Source organism: Eulemur rufifrons, chromosome 1 (genome assembly GCF_041146395.1).
Source record: "Eulemur rufifrons isolate Redbay chromosome 1, OSU_ERuf_1, whole genome shotgun sequence".
Classification (NCBI taxonomy): Eukaryota; Metazoa; Chordata; class Mammalia; order Primates; family Lemuridae; genus Eulemur; species Eulemur rufifrons.
Genome location: NC_090983.1, coordinates 55,707,036 through 55,721,763, shown reverse-complemented (window position 1 = coordinate 55,721,763; position 14,728 = coordinate 55,707,036). Strand labels below are relative to the sequence as shown.

Sequence of the window (14,728 nt, the reverse complement as noted above, 5' to 3'; positions counted from 1 at the left end):
GACATCAGGCCCCCAGTACTTCAAGTAGCTTCCAGAGCCACCCGGGGGCTCCCTGAGTATTCCTGGCTTTCCATAGTCCTTCGGGCCTTTGGGTCTTGCCAATGCAGGTGCCACAGGCTCGGACCCAGCTTACCTGTATCACTCGTGCAGCTACTCTGACAGCAACCTGGAGGGACTTTTGAAAAAGAAATGACAAACAATGAAAAATCACAGCGGCCACTGGTTGAACAGTCAGTGTGGGCTCGTGCAGTCAGAGAAACCCATGCTTTTCATCTTTAACATTCTCTCTCGTGTTTGACTAGAGGTGTGGAGTGACTGGTTTGGGATTCCTAAGTGTCACCGCTCCCCTCTCCCTCTCCTTCCTCTGTCCCCACAGGCTGCCTGGGGCGGTGGGCTGCTCATGTCCAGGAAGCACCGCCATAAACTCAATGGCATAGAAAGGTAAGGGTGACTGTGCTCTGGTGTCAGCCTGTGCCCCCCTGCACCGCCCTGTTTCTGATCTAAGCCCACTTGAGTTCAGCAGGCGTTTATTGAGCACTTACTGTATAACTGATTTCCTGGTCAATCTTGGCCTCAGTGAGCTCCCAATTTAGAAAGAGAGAAAGGCAAATAAATAAGTAGTTACAACACGATGTGGAAAGTAACAATGGCTGAAATTGCAGGTGCCCAGGTAGGAGAGAGGAGAGACAGTGAGGGGGATTGGAGGCTAAATAGAGTTTGCCATGGGCACGGGGAGGGCCACTGGCTCCCTTCGCTCTTCTTCCTCATTAAGCTTACTGCTGGGAAAGGGCAGGACTCTTAGCTCACTCAACTTCCCTTCTTTTTCACCATTCAAGTTCAGTGGGCGTTCTAGGACAAATATGATTTTGACCTGGCTCCTAAGTGTTGATCCATAGCGAACTCACATTGATTTATTGACTCATTCAGCCTATATTTACTGAGCACCTATCATGAGCCAGGCAGGTGTGCATGTGAATGTTTGGTTACCTGAACTTCCGTCCAGCCACCTATGGCACTTTTCTAAAAAAAAAAAAAAAAAGAAAAGAAAAAGTGCATATCTGATACACGTAGGAAAACTGCTTTATGGAAGGTGTTATCAACCAAGAGATTGCCCGCCTGAAGCTTAATTCTCAGTGGCCTAGATGTTCATAGATAAATAAATATTTAATCTGTCTCATAATAAAGAAAAATAAAACAGGGGCAGGTAACATGAGTGACGAGGCATGCTATTTTAGGGTAGTCAGAGGCCTTTCTGAGGAGGTGGTGACATTTCAGCAGATACTGAGACAGAGGGAGACAGGAAGCAAGGGTATGAGGAAGAGTATCCCAGGGAGTGAGAATGGTGAGTGCAAAGGCCCTGAGGCAGGACTGTTTTTGGCAAGTTGGAGGATCATCAAGGAGGCCACTGGGGCAGGAGCAAAGTGGGAGAGGTAAGAGAAGAGCAAGGTTGGAGAGGTGGATGAGGAGCAGGTAGCAAGGACTTTGGCTTTTGTTACTTCTACTGTGCCTCCTGTCTCAGTTTTGTAAGGCCAGTGTCAAGGTGAGTGAAACTGGCTCTTTGAAGCATAGTTATACGACCCTATAACCCAGAGGATAATATATAAAATGTAGATGAGCCAGCCTAACAGTACTTTAAATTTTTCAGGCGATTTGATTTTCCATCTTTGAGTCTAGGAAAACTTAAAACATTTTGCACTAGAATTTCTCTTTTCTAACATTTTAAAGCACATATGTCTTCTAAAGGAAATTGAATCCATATCATGTCTTATTACTTTCCATTGGCAGTAGCAAAGAATCATTTACTTCAGACTTCAAGGATATTCAGAAAACCATTTAAGACATTTTATGAGACCTAAATATAATTTTTTAATGACTTGGTAAATGATAGCAATGAGAAAATTGATTAAATTCACTACCTTTTAAATATAGCCCGACACTGATGCTTTTTAAAGAGAGAAGCACTTAGTTAACTTTTCTTGGAACTTTTCACAGGTCTCTTTCACAAAGGTTTTATCATGTAATTTAAGGGAAAAGTACTTCAGGCCTTCCTCTCTTTTTCTTGAAACACAATGCTCATATATACTAAATTATTTTCCTTCTAAAGGACCTAACCAAGCAAGATGAAGAGGTTAAAAATTCACAGCAAGGAGGTAGCTCTAGGGAGAACCCAGGCAGTATAATTTCAAGCCAATTGCTATGTCAGGGAGAAAATATCCTTCACAAGTATGAAAACACAGAGCCCAGCTGGGAAGGAGTCTATAAACCAGTGAAGCAAGTTACCCAAGTTTGAATCATCAGGCATTAGACTAAGCTGTTTCTGCAGTGTCCTAGCTAGTGTGCTCCTTAACCATCTAATTGTGTCTGACAGAATGATGCGGTTGCTAGGAGACCATGCTTGTTAAGCTATCATTGAAGCCCAAGCTGGCAAAATCATGCTCATTTAGCACTGAAACAATGCTGCTAGGTAGTCAAAGTCTAGGATAGTCCAGCTAGGCCTTGCTTTTGGGTAGCACCCTTGATATTGCCCCATAAGTGGTAGGTCAGCATCACCAGCCCATTTCATAAATGAGGACAGAAAGCCAGAAAGAAGCCAAAATCTGCTGCCTAAAAGGGAGCAGTCTGGTGGGATGGCTGTGAGCACTGGCTCTGCAATGAGATGCCTTGAACTTGAATCTTGGCTCCAACACTTCTTCCCAACTGTGTGACTTTGGGTAACCTTTTTCTGTGTCAGTTTCTCCATTTAAAATAGAAGTAATAACAGTATCTCCATCAAAAGGCCTGTTGTGAGAATTATGCCAGGCACTATGATAAGCATTTTATCTTTATTAACTCATTTTATCCTTTATTCAGTTCTGTGAGGTAGGCACTCCCCATTTTACAGATGGGAAAACTGAGGCACAGAGGAATTATGTAATGTGCCCAAGCTAGCAAATGTAGGCACTCCCCATTTTACAGATGGGAAAACTGAGGCACAGAGGAATTATGTAATGTGCCCAAGCCAGCAAATGTCAGAGCCAGGAATTAGACTTGGACAGTCTGGCTGCAAAGCCTGAGTTTTTAACCACAATACCATGTTGATATAATACCTGAAAGCTCTCAGAGCAATAGAACATATAATAAGTTCTTCATAAATATTAGCTATATTAACAATAGTTATTTAGAAGATACAGTCTGCAATGTAATACCCTGAGACTGCCCGTGAAATATTTGTTTACTACTTGATTAGCCAATTTAGGAGAATAGACATGGAAAACATGCACTGACTTGAGTTGGGATGGGTGGCGTTTTCCTCAAGAGGACAGTCGCCTCTTTCCGACTCCTGTGCCTTCTCCTCAAAGTATCATGTGCTTCTTCCAGGGCCAACTCAGTCACCTGGAACCCTCACAAGATGATGGGCGTGCTGCTGCAGTGCTCTGCCATTCTCGTCAAGGAAAAGGTCTGTCCTCCCTCCAAAGACACGCTGGTGGTCTGCACATGCTTTAGCAGGCACAAGAAGAGAAAAGCTTGGGGTCTTTTCCCAGCACTTATTGGCCAACTCCTGAGATTGGCAGCCCCATTGTGAGACTGCCGTTGCTGTCCTTCCCTGCCCTTGAAGCTGACCTAGTTTCTCCTCTTGGCTCGTGCTGTCTGCTGCCCTGCCTCCTCGCTCAGTACTTGGGCCCTGTCAGTGACAACCTTTAAGGGAATTATTTAATTGAGTTTAATTCATGTTTGCACAAATAAAAGTGAGAGGGATTGGGTGAGGCACCAAATCAATTTTGCCCTCAGTGAGAACAAAAAGTGCTCACCGAAACATACTGAGTTCTTAGCATGAATTTGTGGTCCCAAGGGCTGAAATAAATGAAGCAGAATAACAACTACAAATATGATAGCAACTTAAGGTAACAAGGAATGTTAAGAAAAGCTTCTGTAAATGGGTTAGCACTATATTCCCTTCGTTAAGCACCTAATAATAGGACCCTGCCCTCCGATGCATTGTTGCTCCGGTAAAATTTCTGCACACAGAGCCACTCCCACAAGTCTGCCTGCAGCCTGTGGGAGCCAGAACCCATGTAGGCTCTTTATTCCCCTCATATGTGGAGTCCCTGTTAACTTCACAGACGATCCTAGAAAGGCTGGAAGACTTTCAGGAGGGCCCTTTGGGGAGGAAAATTCTTTATAGCATGAAACTGTCCCAGGTACTGATGAAGTTTATATCCCTCACCCCTGCCTACTGAATGCCATAGCACTTCCTAGTCTTTGAAACAACCCAGAACACTCACACACATTTCCAAATGCCCCTTAGAGGGATGGTGGGGCCCTTGCAGACATCGGAAACAGAAGATCATTTCTAATCAGCGTGTCAGAGGGAAAGGAGCAATGGTTTTTCCAAGAGTAATGTAGAGAAGGACATCAGAACAAGTGCAAGGTCTCATAAAGGCATCAAAAGAATGATTGCATGCGCCCCCAAATCCCTCCTTCCAGCCAGCCCTGTTGTAGAGCCATCCACATCTCTGATCTGTGAATACAGAAGCACCCATCTTGACTTCCTTGACAGGGGATACTCCAAGGATGCAACCAGATGTGTGCAGGTTACCTCTTCCAGCCAGACAAGCAGTATGATGTCTCCTACGACACTGGGGACAAGGCAATTCAGTGTGGCCGCCACGTGGACATCTTCAAGTTCTGGCTGATGTGGAAAGCAAAGGTATGAAGGAGACAATTCTAAAAATAGAGGAGAAATGTAATTTGCACAGACTGGCTGGCAAAAGAGAGGCAAAGATAATATCACAGATAATTCACCATGTGTATAATCAATATCTAGACAATTGAGTTAACTGTATTTTCTTTGTGAATGAAATAACTTTATTCGTTAGGTCAATTTTCCTCTCCTTTCATTCATTATCCTCAGTTTGAACTATCTTGAAGTTTTCTTATAATTTTCTGTTGTAACAACTAAAAAGTATGCCATGATAAGGACTTCCACAGCAATCCGTAGAGATGCTGGAATTATTTAGTGCGGGTATAGAGAAAGAGATAAAAGATGAAATTACTGCATTATTCTGAGTGGCACCTTAAATTCCTTTATGAGGCCTCTCATCATGGATATATGACAGTTTTAAGTTCTACTTAAATAATGGCTCTCCCATTATTTGTACTTCATATACTATTCTAGAAAATGTATACTTTATTCTGAGAAGTCCTACTGTTAGACTGAAGCATGCTGTGTCTGCATCATCGGCCTCCTGGGTTGTGTTTCTTTACCTAAGAAAAAAGCTAACTATAGGAATTGCCCCCACAGTATGAGTGAGGGAGAGGATTACCATTTGACTATTTATATCAGAAGTATTTTTATGCAATCAAGTAAAGGCATTTTGACTTCACAGCTTTATATTGCACCCACTGTTTTTATTTACCCACTATAAATTAATTTTAACAATTTCTATGTTTAAGATCAAGTTTACCTAATACTCAGACAAGATTTTCCAGCAAAACATCTAGTCAAATATTTCTTCTGTAGGAAAAATTTGGTAGGTTATTAGTTTTTTTCTCATCAAGTCATTTTGTCTTAATATAGAAATAGTCTAAATTTTATTGCTACCATAAAGTAATCATAGGTATTTTAAAACATCTAAATAGCCATAAATTGCAACCAAAAAAAGAGCCTTGTCATTTTGAAATATAGGGACCACGGGGCCTTTCTCAGTAATTTGTATCTTCCTCTGCCTTACAATAACCTCTTGAACCATCTGCCAGAGGTTTTGGCCATAATGTGTTGGTTGCTGAGGTGGGACCCTGGGGCAGGCTTCATTCCCAAGTGGACTGGCCAGGGTGTACAGTCAGCCGTGACACTACTTGCGGCAGGCTCCTGCTTTGCCAGTGTTGGACTTCACTTGGGCCCAGTAGCGATCCACAAGCCAGCCTTGTGCATCTGCTCTCCTTGTTAACACCAACCCATTCAACAACCGTCATGCTGCTGTTATTAATCTGCCATGCTGGCTTTTGAAACTCATGCTCAACCAATTTGTCAATAGTCGGAGCTATTGCAATCTCAGGGCATGTACTGAGACCGATGGCTTCCCCATCTGCCTGCCTGCTTGTCACCAAAGAGGCATAATACTGTTATGTGGAATGTAGCCTGCCTAGGAGGCGTGGGACATGTTTGGCCAGGATTTATTGCTGGGGAAGATGAATTCTACAGCAGTATCCTGCAAAGTATCTATGATTATGAACCAGTTATTTTGGTTTTGTTAACCTATCATGGACCGATACAATAAAAATAAATTGCTAGAAAAATGAAAGTAAAAAACATATACAGTATAAGCCAATATTTTGTATTAGACTCAAGAGACATAAAATTACTCAGTCAACTTGCTTAATCTCAATTTCTGCACTCATTTTATCATGGAGCAATTATAATTTGTGGACTGGCTTCAGTCCATAGATGACACTTTGAGTAGTACTGTCCTAAAGCAAACCAGAAATAGGCCTCAGGTCTAGGCTGTGAATAACTAGCAGGAAGCTAAAAGCCCTGTTGAGAATAACTGCCCAGACACTAGCGTGCCTTCAAAAGAGAAAGCAGGCACAGTTTATTTTATTGCATGCAGAGCTGTGAAGAAGCTGGATATTTTAATTAGATGGTTCTTCCTAACCATCTCCAAGAATGCTCTTGTATGTTTCCCATAGACAAAGACAGCATAGCCTTCCCAAATTCCCAACACAGGGAAATGCAACCATCCACAAACATGACTTTTCTCTTTAAAACAGGGCACAGTAGGATTTGAAAATCAGATCAACAAATGCCTGGAACTGGCTGAATACCTCTATGCCAAGATTAAAAACAGAGAAGAATTTGAGATGGTTTTCGATGGTGAGGTAGGTTATCATCCTGGACCAGATACACAGCATTTCCAGAAAAACTACCGAAGCCATGTTTTCCTACATTGCCAGAAACTGCTTCTGAATTTTCATTCTTATGCACTGTTCATTTAATTCCTTTCACGTTCATGAGCTTTTCTTCTGGTAGCATTGGGATGACTTTTCTCTTCACCTCTTCTAAAATTGTGTAGCTCTCAGCCAGCTTTTTGCAGACAAGAGGTCTTTCCTTGACAGGTCTGACTCTTTCATCATTCTTGGGTTGATCTTGTGTTGAACCCCTGTGATAAAGTATTTCTTGGTTCTAAGAAGTTTATAGGATGGATATGCTCTTGCCTCTCAAGACTGTTTCTAAAAGAAACTTCTACTTTACACAGATTCATTATGAGGAGAGAAAGATAAAATTGGCTATGCCCTGAGTTCATATGCACATTGCATGTATTTGTCATACCAATATTTACTGAGTACCCGCTGTGCACCAGGCCCTATGCCAGGAGCTGGATTATATGTGGTGTTAATCAAAACAGATACTCTTTCCGTGCTAATGGAGCTCATAGTTGAATAAAGAAAGATGGAATAGGAGTCAGTGCTGAATAAAAGCAAATCCACTCATAACCCAGTAAATATAACACCACCTACACTCAACATTAGTCTATTTATCAGGCAACTAAACTATGAGGAACACATGTGAGAGTCACCAAAGGAACAAAAAAGAGCTCTGAGCAGTTTAAAATCAATGATACAGTGCCCTGATCATTTACACATGATCTTAAACACTCTAATAGCAGATCAAAAACAGCAAACGTGCTGTCTCCAGCCAGTTAGAGGTAGGCACAGTGGTGGCAAACAGCAGCCAGGGAGAAACTGAAAACCATCTCGAGAATACAGAAGAACTCAAAAAGCATGTCAGTCTTTAGGGGAGGGACACTAAACCATTTTAGGCATCTCAAGAAGCCCTGTCTCATGGTTTAGAGCCAGAATTAATGTTCATTATGATAATACTGAGTCATTAAGAAAAGATTCAGTATCAATAAACTCAATAAAATATTCAGTATCAATAAAACAAACTATATGTCAATCATCTTCTATATGTGAGGCACTACAAAATGGCAAGGTGGATAATACATTTTATTCAATTACCCAAATTTTTAACATTTCAATGTTTAAAGGTGATAACTTTAGGTTATCTACAAAGTCGGTTGTGGGGAACAGCTCTCTTGCCAGATGGGGTTGGATAAATGAGGGATTGGTCTCCCTGATGTAGAAGTAACACCGTCTTCGAGATGGACATTCTGCCTCTGTCTTTGGTCTGAGAGACTTCCACCACGCCGGTGTACGGGCTTGGGAACAGCTTTCTCTCAAGTTCTCATAATTTTCTTTGTTTGCTTGTTTGTTATAATCTGTGCAGCCTGAGCACACAAATGTCTGTTTCTGGTACATTCCACAAAGCCTCAGGGGTGTTCCGGATAGCCCTGAGCGACGGGAAAAACTACACAAGGTATGGACTCGTTCTTTGTCTCATCTAATCCTCTGTGATTTCTCTGAATAATGAGGACATCCTCTTTCCAATGTGTCTTTTTAATGTGGGAGAAGTAAAAAATAAAGACTTGGGGTGAATTTCTAATACTGAGTGGGGTGGTGGGTGCCATCTTATTATATTCTCCTCGAGTCTGCACTGTCCCCCTTGCTGTGGCTACCACAGGAACCTCTAAAGCAGTGGTCCCCAACCTTTTTGGCACCAGGAACCAACTTCATGGAAGACAATTTTTCCACAGACTGGGGATGAGGTGGGAAGGGATGATTTCAGGATGACTCCAGTGCATTACATTTATTGTGCTGTCAAACCTCTCTGCTAATGATAATCTGTATTTGCAGCCACTCCCCAGCACTAGCATCATGGCCTCAGCTCCACCTCAGATCATCAGGCATTAGGTTCTCATAAGGAGTGCACAACCTAGATCCCGCGCATGTGCAGTTTACAGTAGGGTTCCCGCTCCTGTGAGAATCAAATGCCACCACTGATCTGACAGGAGGCGGAGCTTATGCGGTGATATGAGTGATGGGGAGCAGCTATGAATACAAATGAAGCTTCACTCACTTGCCAGCCGTTCACCTTCTGCTGTGTGTCCTGGTTCCTAAGAGGCCATGGACTGGTACCGGTGCAGCTTGGGGGTTGGGGACCGCAGCTCTAAAGGATGCATCCCTGTCTTTGGTTGGTGTTCTTCATTAAAGGCGCTCTATGCAGGGCAACTGAGTAACATACATACTCCTAGGATCATTCCATATTAAACTATGTTATAATAATCTTCTAATTCAAGCCTATTCTAATGCTGATTCATTCCAGCTGTTGATTTCTACATCTAGTTTGTATATTATTCAGAGTTATTTAATTTATATTTCATTCACCCAATTATTTAAAAAATATTTGTTAAACCCAGTCTATGTGCCAGGCTGTATCCCAGTCTCTGGGTTATATAGAAGCTTCAATTTGTATCACACGGTACTTTCTGAGGAAACTTGTGATTGGGCAGACTTAAATTGTCATTAGGTGTTAGCCACTCACTGAAGATATTTGCTTATAAAATATTTCTTTGCTGTTATGTCAGTGTAAACACAAATATTAAAAAGCAAGTTGGGTTGAACTGTTAACAAGAGAGGGTGTTAATATCAGTCTTGAGTTTTATTTCATGTTTTCCATCACAAGGTGGCTCCAAAAATCAAAGCCCTGATGATGGAGTCGGGCACCACTATGGTTGGCTACCAGCCTCAGGGGGACAAGGCCAACTTCTTCCGGATGGTCATCTCGAATCCAGCTGCTACCCAGTCTGACATCGACTTCCTCATTGAGGAGATAGAAAGACTGGGCCAGGACCTGTAACCGCCCCGTGCAGAACACAAGTTCACGGGAATTCCCTTTCCCCTCTGGCACTCTAGAACAATCCTCTATAAGTCGCTGAAACACATAGGCCATTCCATTGAGGGAAATAGAATATCTTGAAGAATACTGTTAAAACCTTACTTAAGCTTGTTTGTTATAGTTAGCAGGAAATAAAGTTCCTTTTAAAAAGTTGCACATTAGGAACACAGTATATATGTACAGTTATATATACCTCTCTCTATATATATGTATAGTGAGCGTGGCTTAGTCATAGATCACAGCATGTTTCCCACTCCAAGAGAATTAACTTCACCTTCAGCAGCTACTGAGGAGCTAAACATGCTGCAAACCAGCTTGCCCAGCAGCCACAGGGAAGATGTTTGTCAAAATGCCATGTCCTAGGGACCAAAGGAAATGCTGTTGGTGGGAGTTGACCTCATTGTCAGTGTTTCTCTCACCCGAAGTAATGATGGATGAGAAAAAGCACCACTGGATGACAAGACACACCCTCCCCATTAGTACCTTGTTAGGGGAAAATAGTAGCAGAGTTATCGTTAGAGGTGTATTATTGCTGTAGTTTTAGAGATTCATTTGTGTAGATTGTGTACATTACTGTTGTCTGAACTTGGAGGGGAAAACACATGTAATGATTTCAATGACTGTTTAATTGTAGGTCCGTGAAATATTTGCTTATTTATATTCAGAGATTTACCATGTTAAAGAGGCATCTTGTATTTTCTTCCCATTTGTAATGTATCTTATTTATATATTAATGAAGTAAGTTCTGAATACTGTTTATAGTATTTTCGTGTATTTGTGAGCCAAAGAGAAAAGATTAAAATTAGTGAGACTTGTATTTATATTAGAGTGCCCTTAAAATAATGATTAAAGCATTTTACCGTATGTAAAAGAATTCTGATACTGTACATGGAGTCGTATGTATGGAAATTCTATTACTTAAATAGCATCTGCTCTTCTATTACCCTGTCTGGCTGTCCGTCTGGTGTTCTCAATGCTTTTCTAGTAACTGTTGGATAATAACTAGATCTCCTGTAATTTTGTAGTAGTTCATGACCAATCTCTGTGACTTGCTTAGCTGAAACCTAAGGCAATGTTTCCGAAGACCGTCTGAAGATCTCAGATATATTGACCAGGCTCACAACTGTTTTTGAAGAAAGGAAATTTACACTGTGCGTTTTAGAGTATGCAAGAAGAATACAAATAAATAAAAATATTCTCCATGGAGAATTTGAACAAAATTTTCTACCAATTTGTGTTTCATTCAGAGAAAGAGATTTCCAAGTACAGTTACTTGGATCAGCCCAGCCCATTCGCTTTCCACTAGCTGACATTGGGTGATGCTCAGTACCATCACTAAGCCAAGACTCAACCCACTGTCATGGGCTCCGGGGCCCTCATCTATAAAGTCATTCTGACTGTACCTAAATAAAATTTGCAGGTCAAGCCTTGAGAAAGAAAAGCCATCCCTGCTTCTCATTTTCCTGTTTGCATCTTAGAGTGTCATTCATTTAGTCATTCAACAAACATTTTCTTGCTCTGTATCAGGCACTGTTATAGGCACTGGGGTTACAGTGGTGTGCATGACTGACAAATATTCCTTCTAGTGGGGATTTTGCACCACTTGGTGTCTGTGGAATCTGAGTGCCTCTAAGATCACAGAATCATGTCTCCCTGCTGCTTATGCTTGTACTGTGGTCCCAACTTCCTCAGGAAATATATTTTGGTGCTGGATCATTATTAGGAATTAGGGCCAATTTTATACAATATTCTATTAAGCTATAATAATACCATCTCACTCATTTGGAATACAAGGATCCTTATTTAGCACTATAGGGATTAGAGCAGAGTCATTTGTAATTAGCATACTGATTGCAGGTGTAACCATCGTATGAAACAAACTGGATTCCATAGGGAGGGACCATAAAGCCACTGTATTCTTCCTCCTACTGTTCATTCAAACCCACTCTGTGGGCTGATTTTTTTCCCGTGCCCCTATTTGAATTTAGGCCATTCCCATAGCTTTTCTGGCCTCTCAGGCACAAGAACAGTCTCATTTTCACAATTAAAGGTCCTGCTCAATGTCATAAGCAAAGCTTCAAACTTTTATACAATTTAGAGTCCCCCCCCTCCACATACATGCACACACCCTGTTTGGCACCATTGAGGGCTACAAGCCCTCAGTGCCCAGGGGAACAAGGCTGGTGCGGGGTGAGGCATTTTCTTTCCTTGCTCTTTCAGCTTGTTTCCCTAGCTACTGTATTTCCTCATTCAGGGTCGGGCCTAGCGGGAGAAAGGGTTAAAGTAACAAAGGCACAATTTTACCGGCTGTTAAATTGTCATCTGGCATCAGGGCCATGAGCCTTTTTTTTTTTTTTATGGGAGAATTTTTGGGGGGAGGATGAGGATTTTAAAAATTAAAGTGAAATTCAGATTCAATTAAATTCACTCTTTATAGTGTACTACATACAGTTTTCTGTGAATTTTGACAAACCCATTCAGTCATGGAACCACCACCACAATAGAGGTCTATACTCAGTTCCATCACCCTAACAAATCCTCCACGTCCCTTTAAACTCAACACCTCGCCCAACCTGAGCCCTTGCCAACCTCTGCTTTGTTTTCTGTCCCTAGATTTTGCCTTTCCTACAACCACATGTAAACGGCATCACATAATATGTGGTGTTTTGAGTCTGGCTTCTTTCACTTAACATAAAGCATTTGAAATTCATCCATGTCTGGATCAGTGTTCGTTCCTTTTCATTACTGCATAGTACCCCATCTGTGTGGGTGTACCATGGTTTGTTTATCCATCCCCTAGTAGAGGGAAATTTGGGTTGTTTCCAGTTTTGGGCAATTAAAATAAAGCCACTGGAAACATTAGTGTGCAGATTTTTGTGTCAACATAGATTTCATTTAACTTGGGTAAATTCCTACGTGTAGAATTGCTAGATCATAGTATGTTTGACTTCATAAGAAACTGCCAAACTGTTTTCCTAAGTAGTTGTACCATTTTGCATTCTCACCAACAATGCACAAATTTTCCACTTGCTCCATATTCTTGCTGACAATTAGTATTTTCTACTTTTTTAAATTTTAGCCATTCTAAAAGTAATATCTTGTGGTTTTTTTTTTTAGTTTAAATGCATTTTATTTTTAGACCACCTACATGACATGTTTTTTCCTTAAAAACAATGCCTCCACTCCAAATAAATCACGGTCCAAATACATGAAGAGCTCAGGATGACATCAATCCCATTTGTCTTAGGTCCTGGTGTTGTGTGGGTGACCAGCAGCAGCCAGTTATGATGACAGGTGATAGATCCAAAGCAATTGTCCTTTGTCCATTTCTAAACCATCCTTAAAGAAAATCATATATGGGGCCACGCCATGCTCACGGTAGTCCATAGAGCAACCATGCCATCTGGATTCACGTTTTTCACCGATGACGAACTGGTAGTTTTTAAAAATTAGCAAGGATGTGTTTGTTCTGCAGCCCCTGTCATAAAAAGTTTTACTCTTTCTGGTCTCTGTTCTTCAAGTTTGCTTTTGATTGACTTCATGTAATTTTTTGTGTACTTCTTGTAGGCTTCTTTTGTGAAGCTGGTTTCCTACAAGTGATGATGGTTCATGACAATATCAGCACCAGTGATTACTATGCTTTTAGTACCTTCGCCCTCGGGGCCCTCAGTGGAAGCATTTCCACCAGTGAGCGAGTCATCGATGTTACCCTCTGTCCTACTGACCATCTCCCACTCCACCTCCAGGCACAGACCGTAGGCCATCTCTCCGATCTTGTAAATGTTGGGGAATATCTCATCGTGGCTGATGAGGTTCCAGTGGATACTCATGATGGCTGCTGATGGGAGACTACTGAGGTGCTAGCTTAGCAGGAGCCCAGAGCTCGGAGCCAGTGCAGTGGAGCCCGAGCAGCGCTCACGGGGTGGGGGGTGGGAGGTGGGGGCGGTACGGGGCGCGGCGGGGGGGGGCGGGGGAAGGAGCAGGCGGAAAAAGCTATCATGTGGTTTTCATTTGCTTTTTCATAAAGCACTTTTGAAATCCTATTAGGGTCCTCCCACTTTATTGCACAGGAGACAGTGAAGGTTTCTCCTCCTGCAACCTCTTAGGACTCAGACCCTCAGCCCTGGACCCCTGGCAATCCACATTTGCTAGAGCTTATGTTGGGATTCCTTCTCCTCCAGGCAGTACTTTCAGGTGGGATCCCTTTTATTTAAAAATCAGTTATTGCAGATTACATAAAGAGGATTTTCTTAACATACATGTATAGGACAAAGGGTGACAATAACGATATACTTAAGCACCCACTACTCAGCCTAAAATATAGAACGTTATCAGTACCTTAGAGCTGCCCAATCACATCATGACCCTTCCCCAGTTGGATTCTCCCTCCTCCCCGCCGCTTAAGAAGTAATCACTATCCTGAATTTTGTGTTAATCATTCTCTTGTTTTTCTCTATAGCTTTACCACACACATATGCATCCTTATTATTCAGTTTCACCTGGTTTTGCACTTTATGTAAGTGGAATAATACAGAATTTTTATACTTCTGTAACTTGTCTTTCTATTCAACATTATGAGTTTCTGGGTCTAGAGTTGACCCATAGGGAGACTTTGTGCAATTAAAAAAGAAAAAATACCCCTTCTTTGAGGGACGCATCCCTGTGCCAGTGGAGCTGGAATAACTTTTAGCATGAAAGAGACCTTAGTGTCTACTCAATCCATTGGCACAACCTGCAAGCACAGCCTTGTGTGGGAGCCTCATGTTTTTGAGATTCACCTTTGATGATGATTCCAGCTGTAATTCATTCATTTTTATGGCTATGCTATTCCATTGTCTATACTTGGGACAGTTTATTCATTCTATTGGATGTGGATATATGAGTTTTTCCTTTTTTTTTTTTTTTTTTTTTTGCCTTTAGGGCATTACTAAATAAATATGACCATTCTTGTACTTA

General features: G+C 41.6%; 1 protein-coding gene and 1 pseudogene across 1 annotated transcript in view; one reads left to right on the top strand and one right to left on the bottom strand.

The window, feature by feature from the left end:
• Window positions 1-10,992, top strand: part of GAD1 (glutamate decarboxylase 1) — a 41,245-nt gene extending 30,253 nt beyond the window's left edge. The window contains exons 12-17 of the mRNA XM_069471369.1: window positions 377-441; window positions 3,358-3,436; window positions 4,538-4,687; window positions 6,748-6,855; window positions 8,264-8,353; window positions 9,560-10,992. Of these exons, the coding sequence (XP_069327470.1) occupies window positions 377-441; window positions 3,358-3,436; window positions 4,538-4,687; window positions 6,748-6,855; window positions 8,264-8,353; window positions 9,560-9,733 (666 nt within the window). The 3' untranslated portion in view covers window positions 9,734-10,992. The remainder of the gene's footprint in view (window positions 1-376; window positions 442-3,357; window positions 3,437-4,537; window positions 4,688-6,747; window positions 6,856-8,263; window positions 8,354-9,559) is intronic.
• A 2,062-nt stretch (window positions 10,993-13,054) lies between these two features.
• On the bottom strand, window positions 13,055-13,602 carry LOC138380831 (translationally-controlled tumor protein-like; annotated as a pseudogene).
• Between the last annotated feature and the right edge of the window lie 1,126 nt (window positions 13,603-14,728).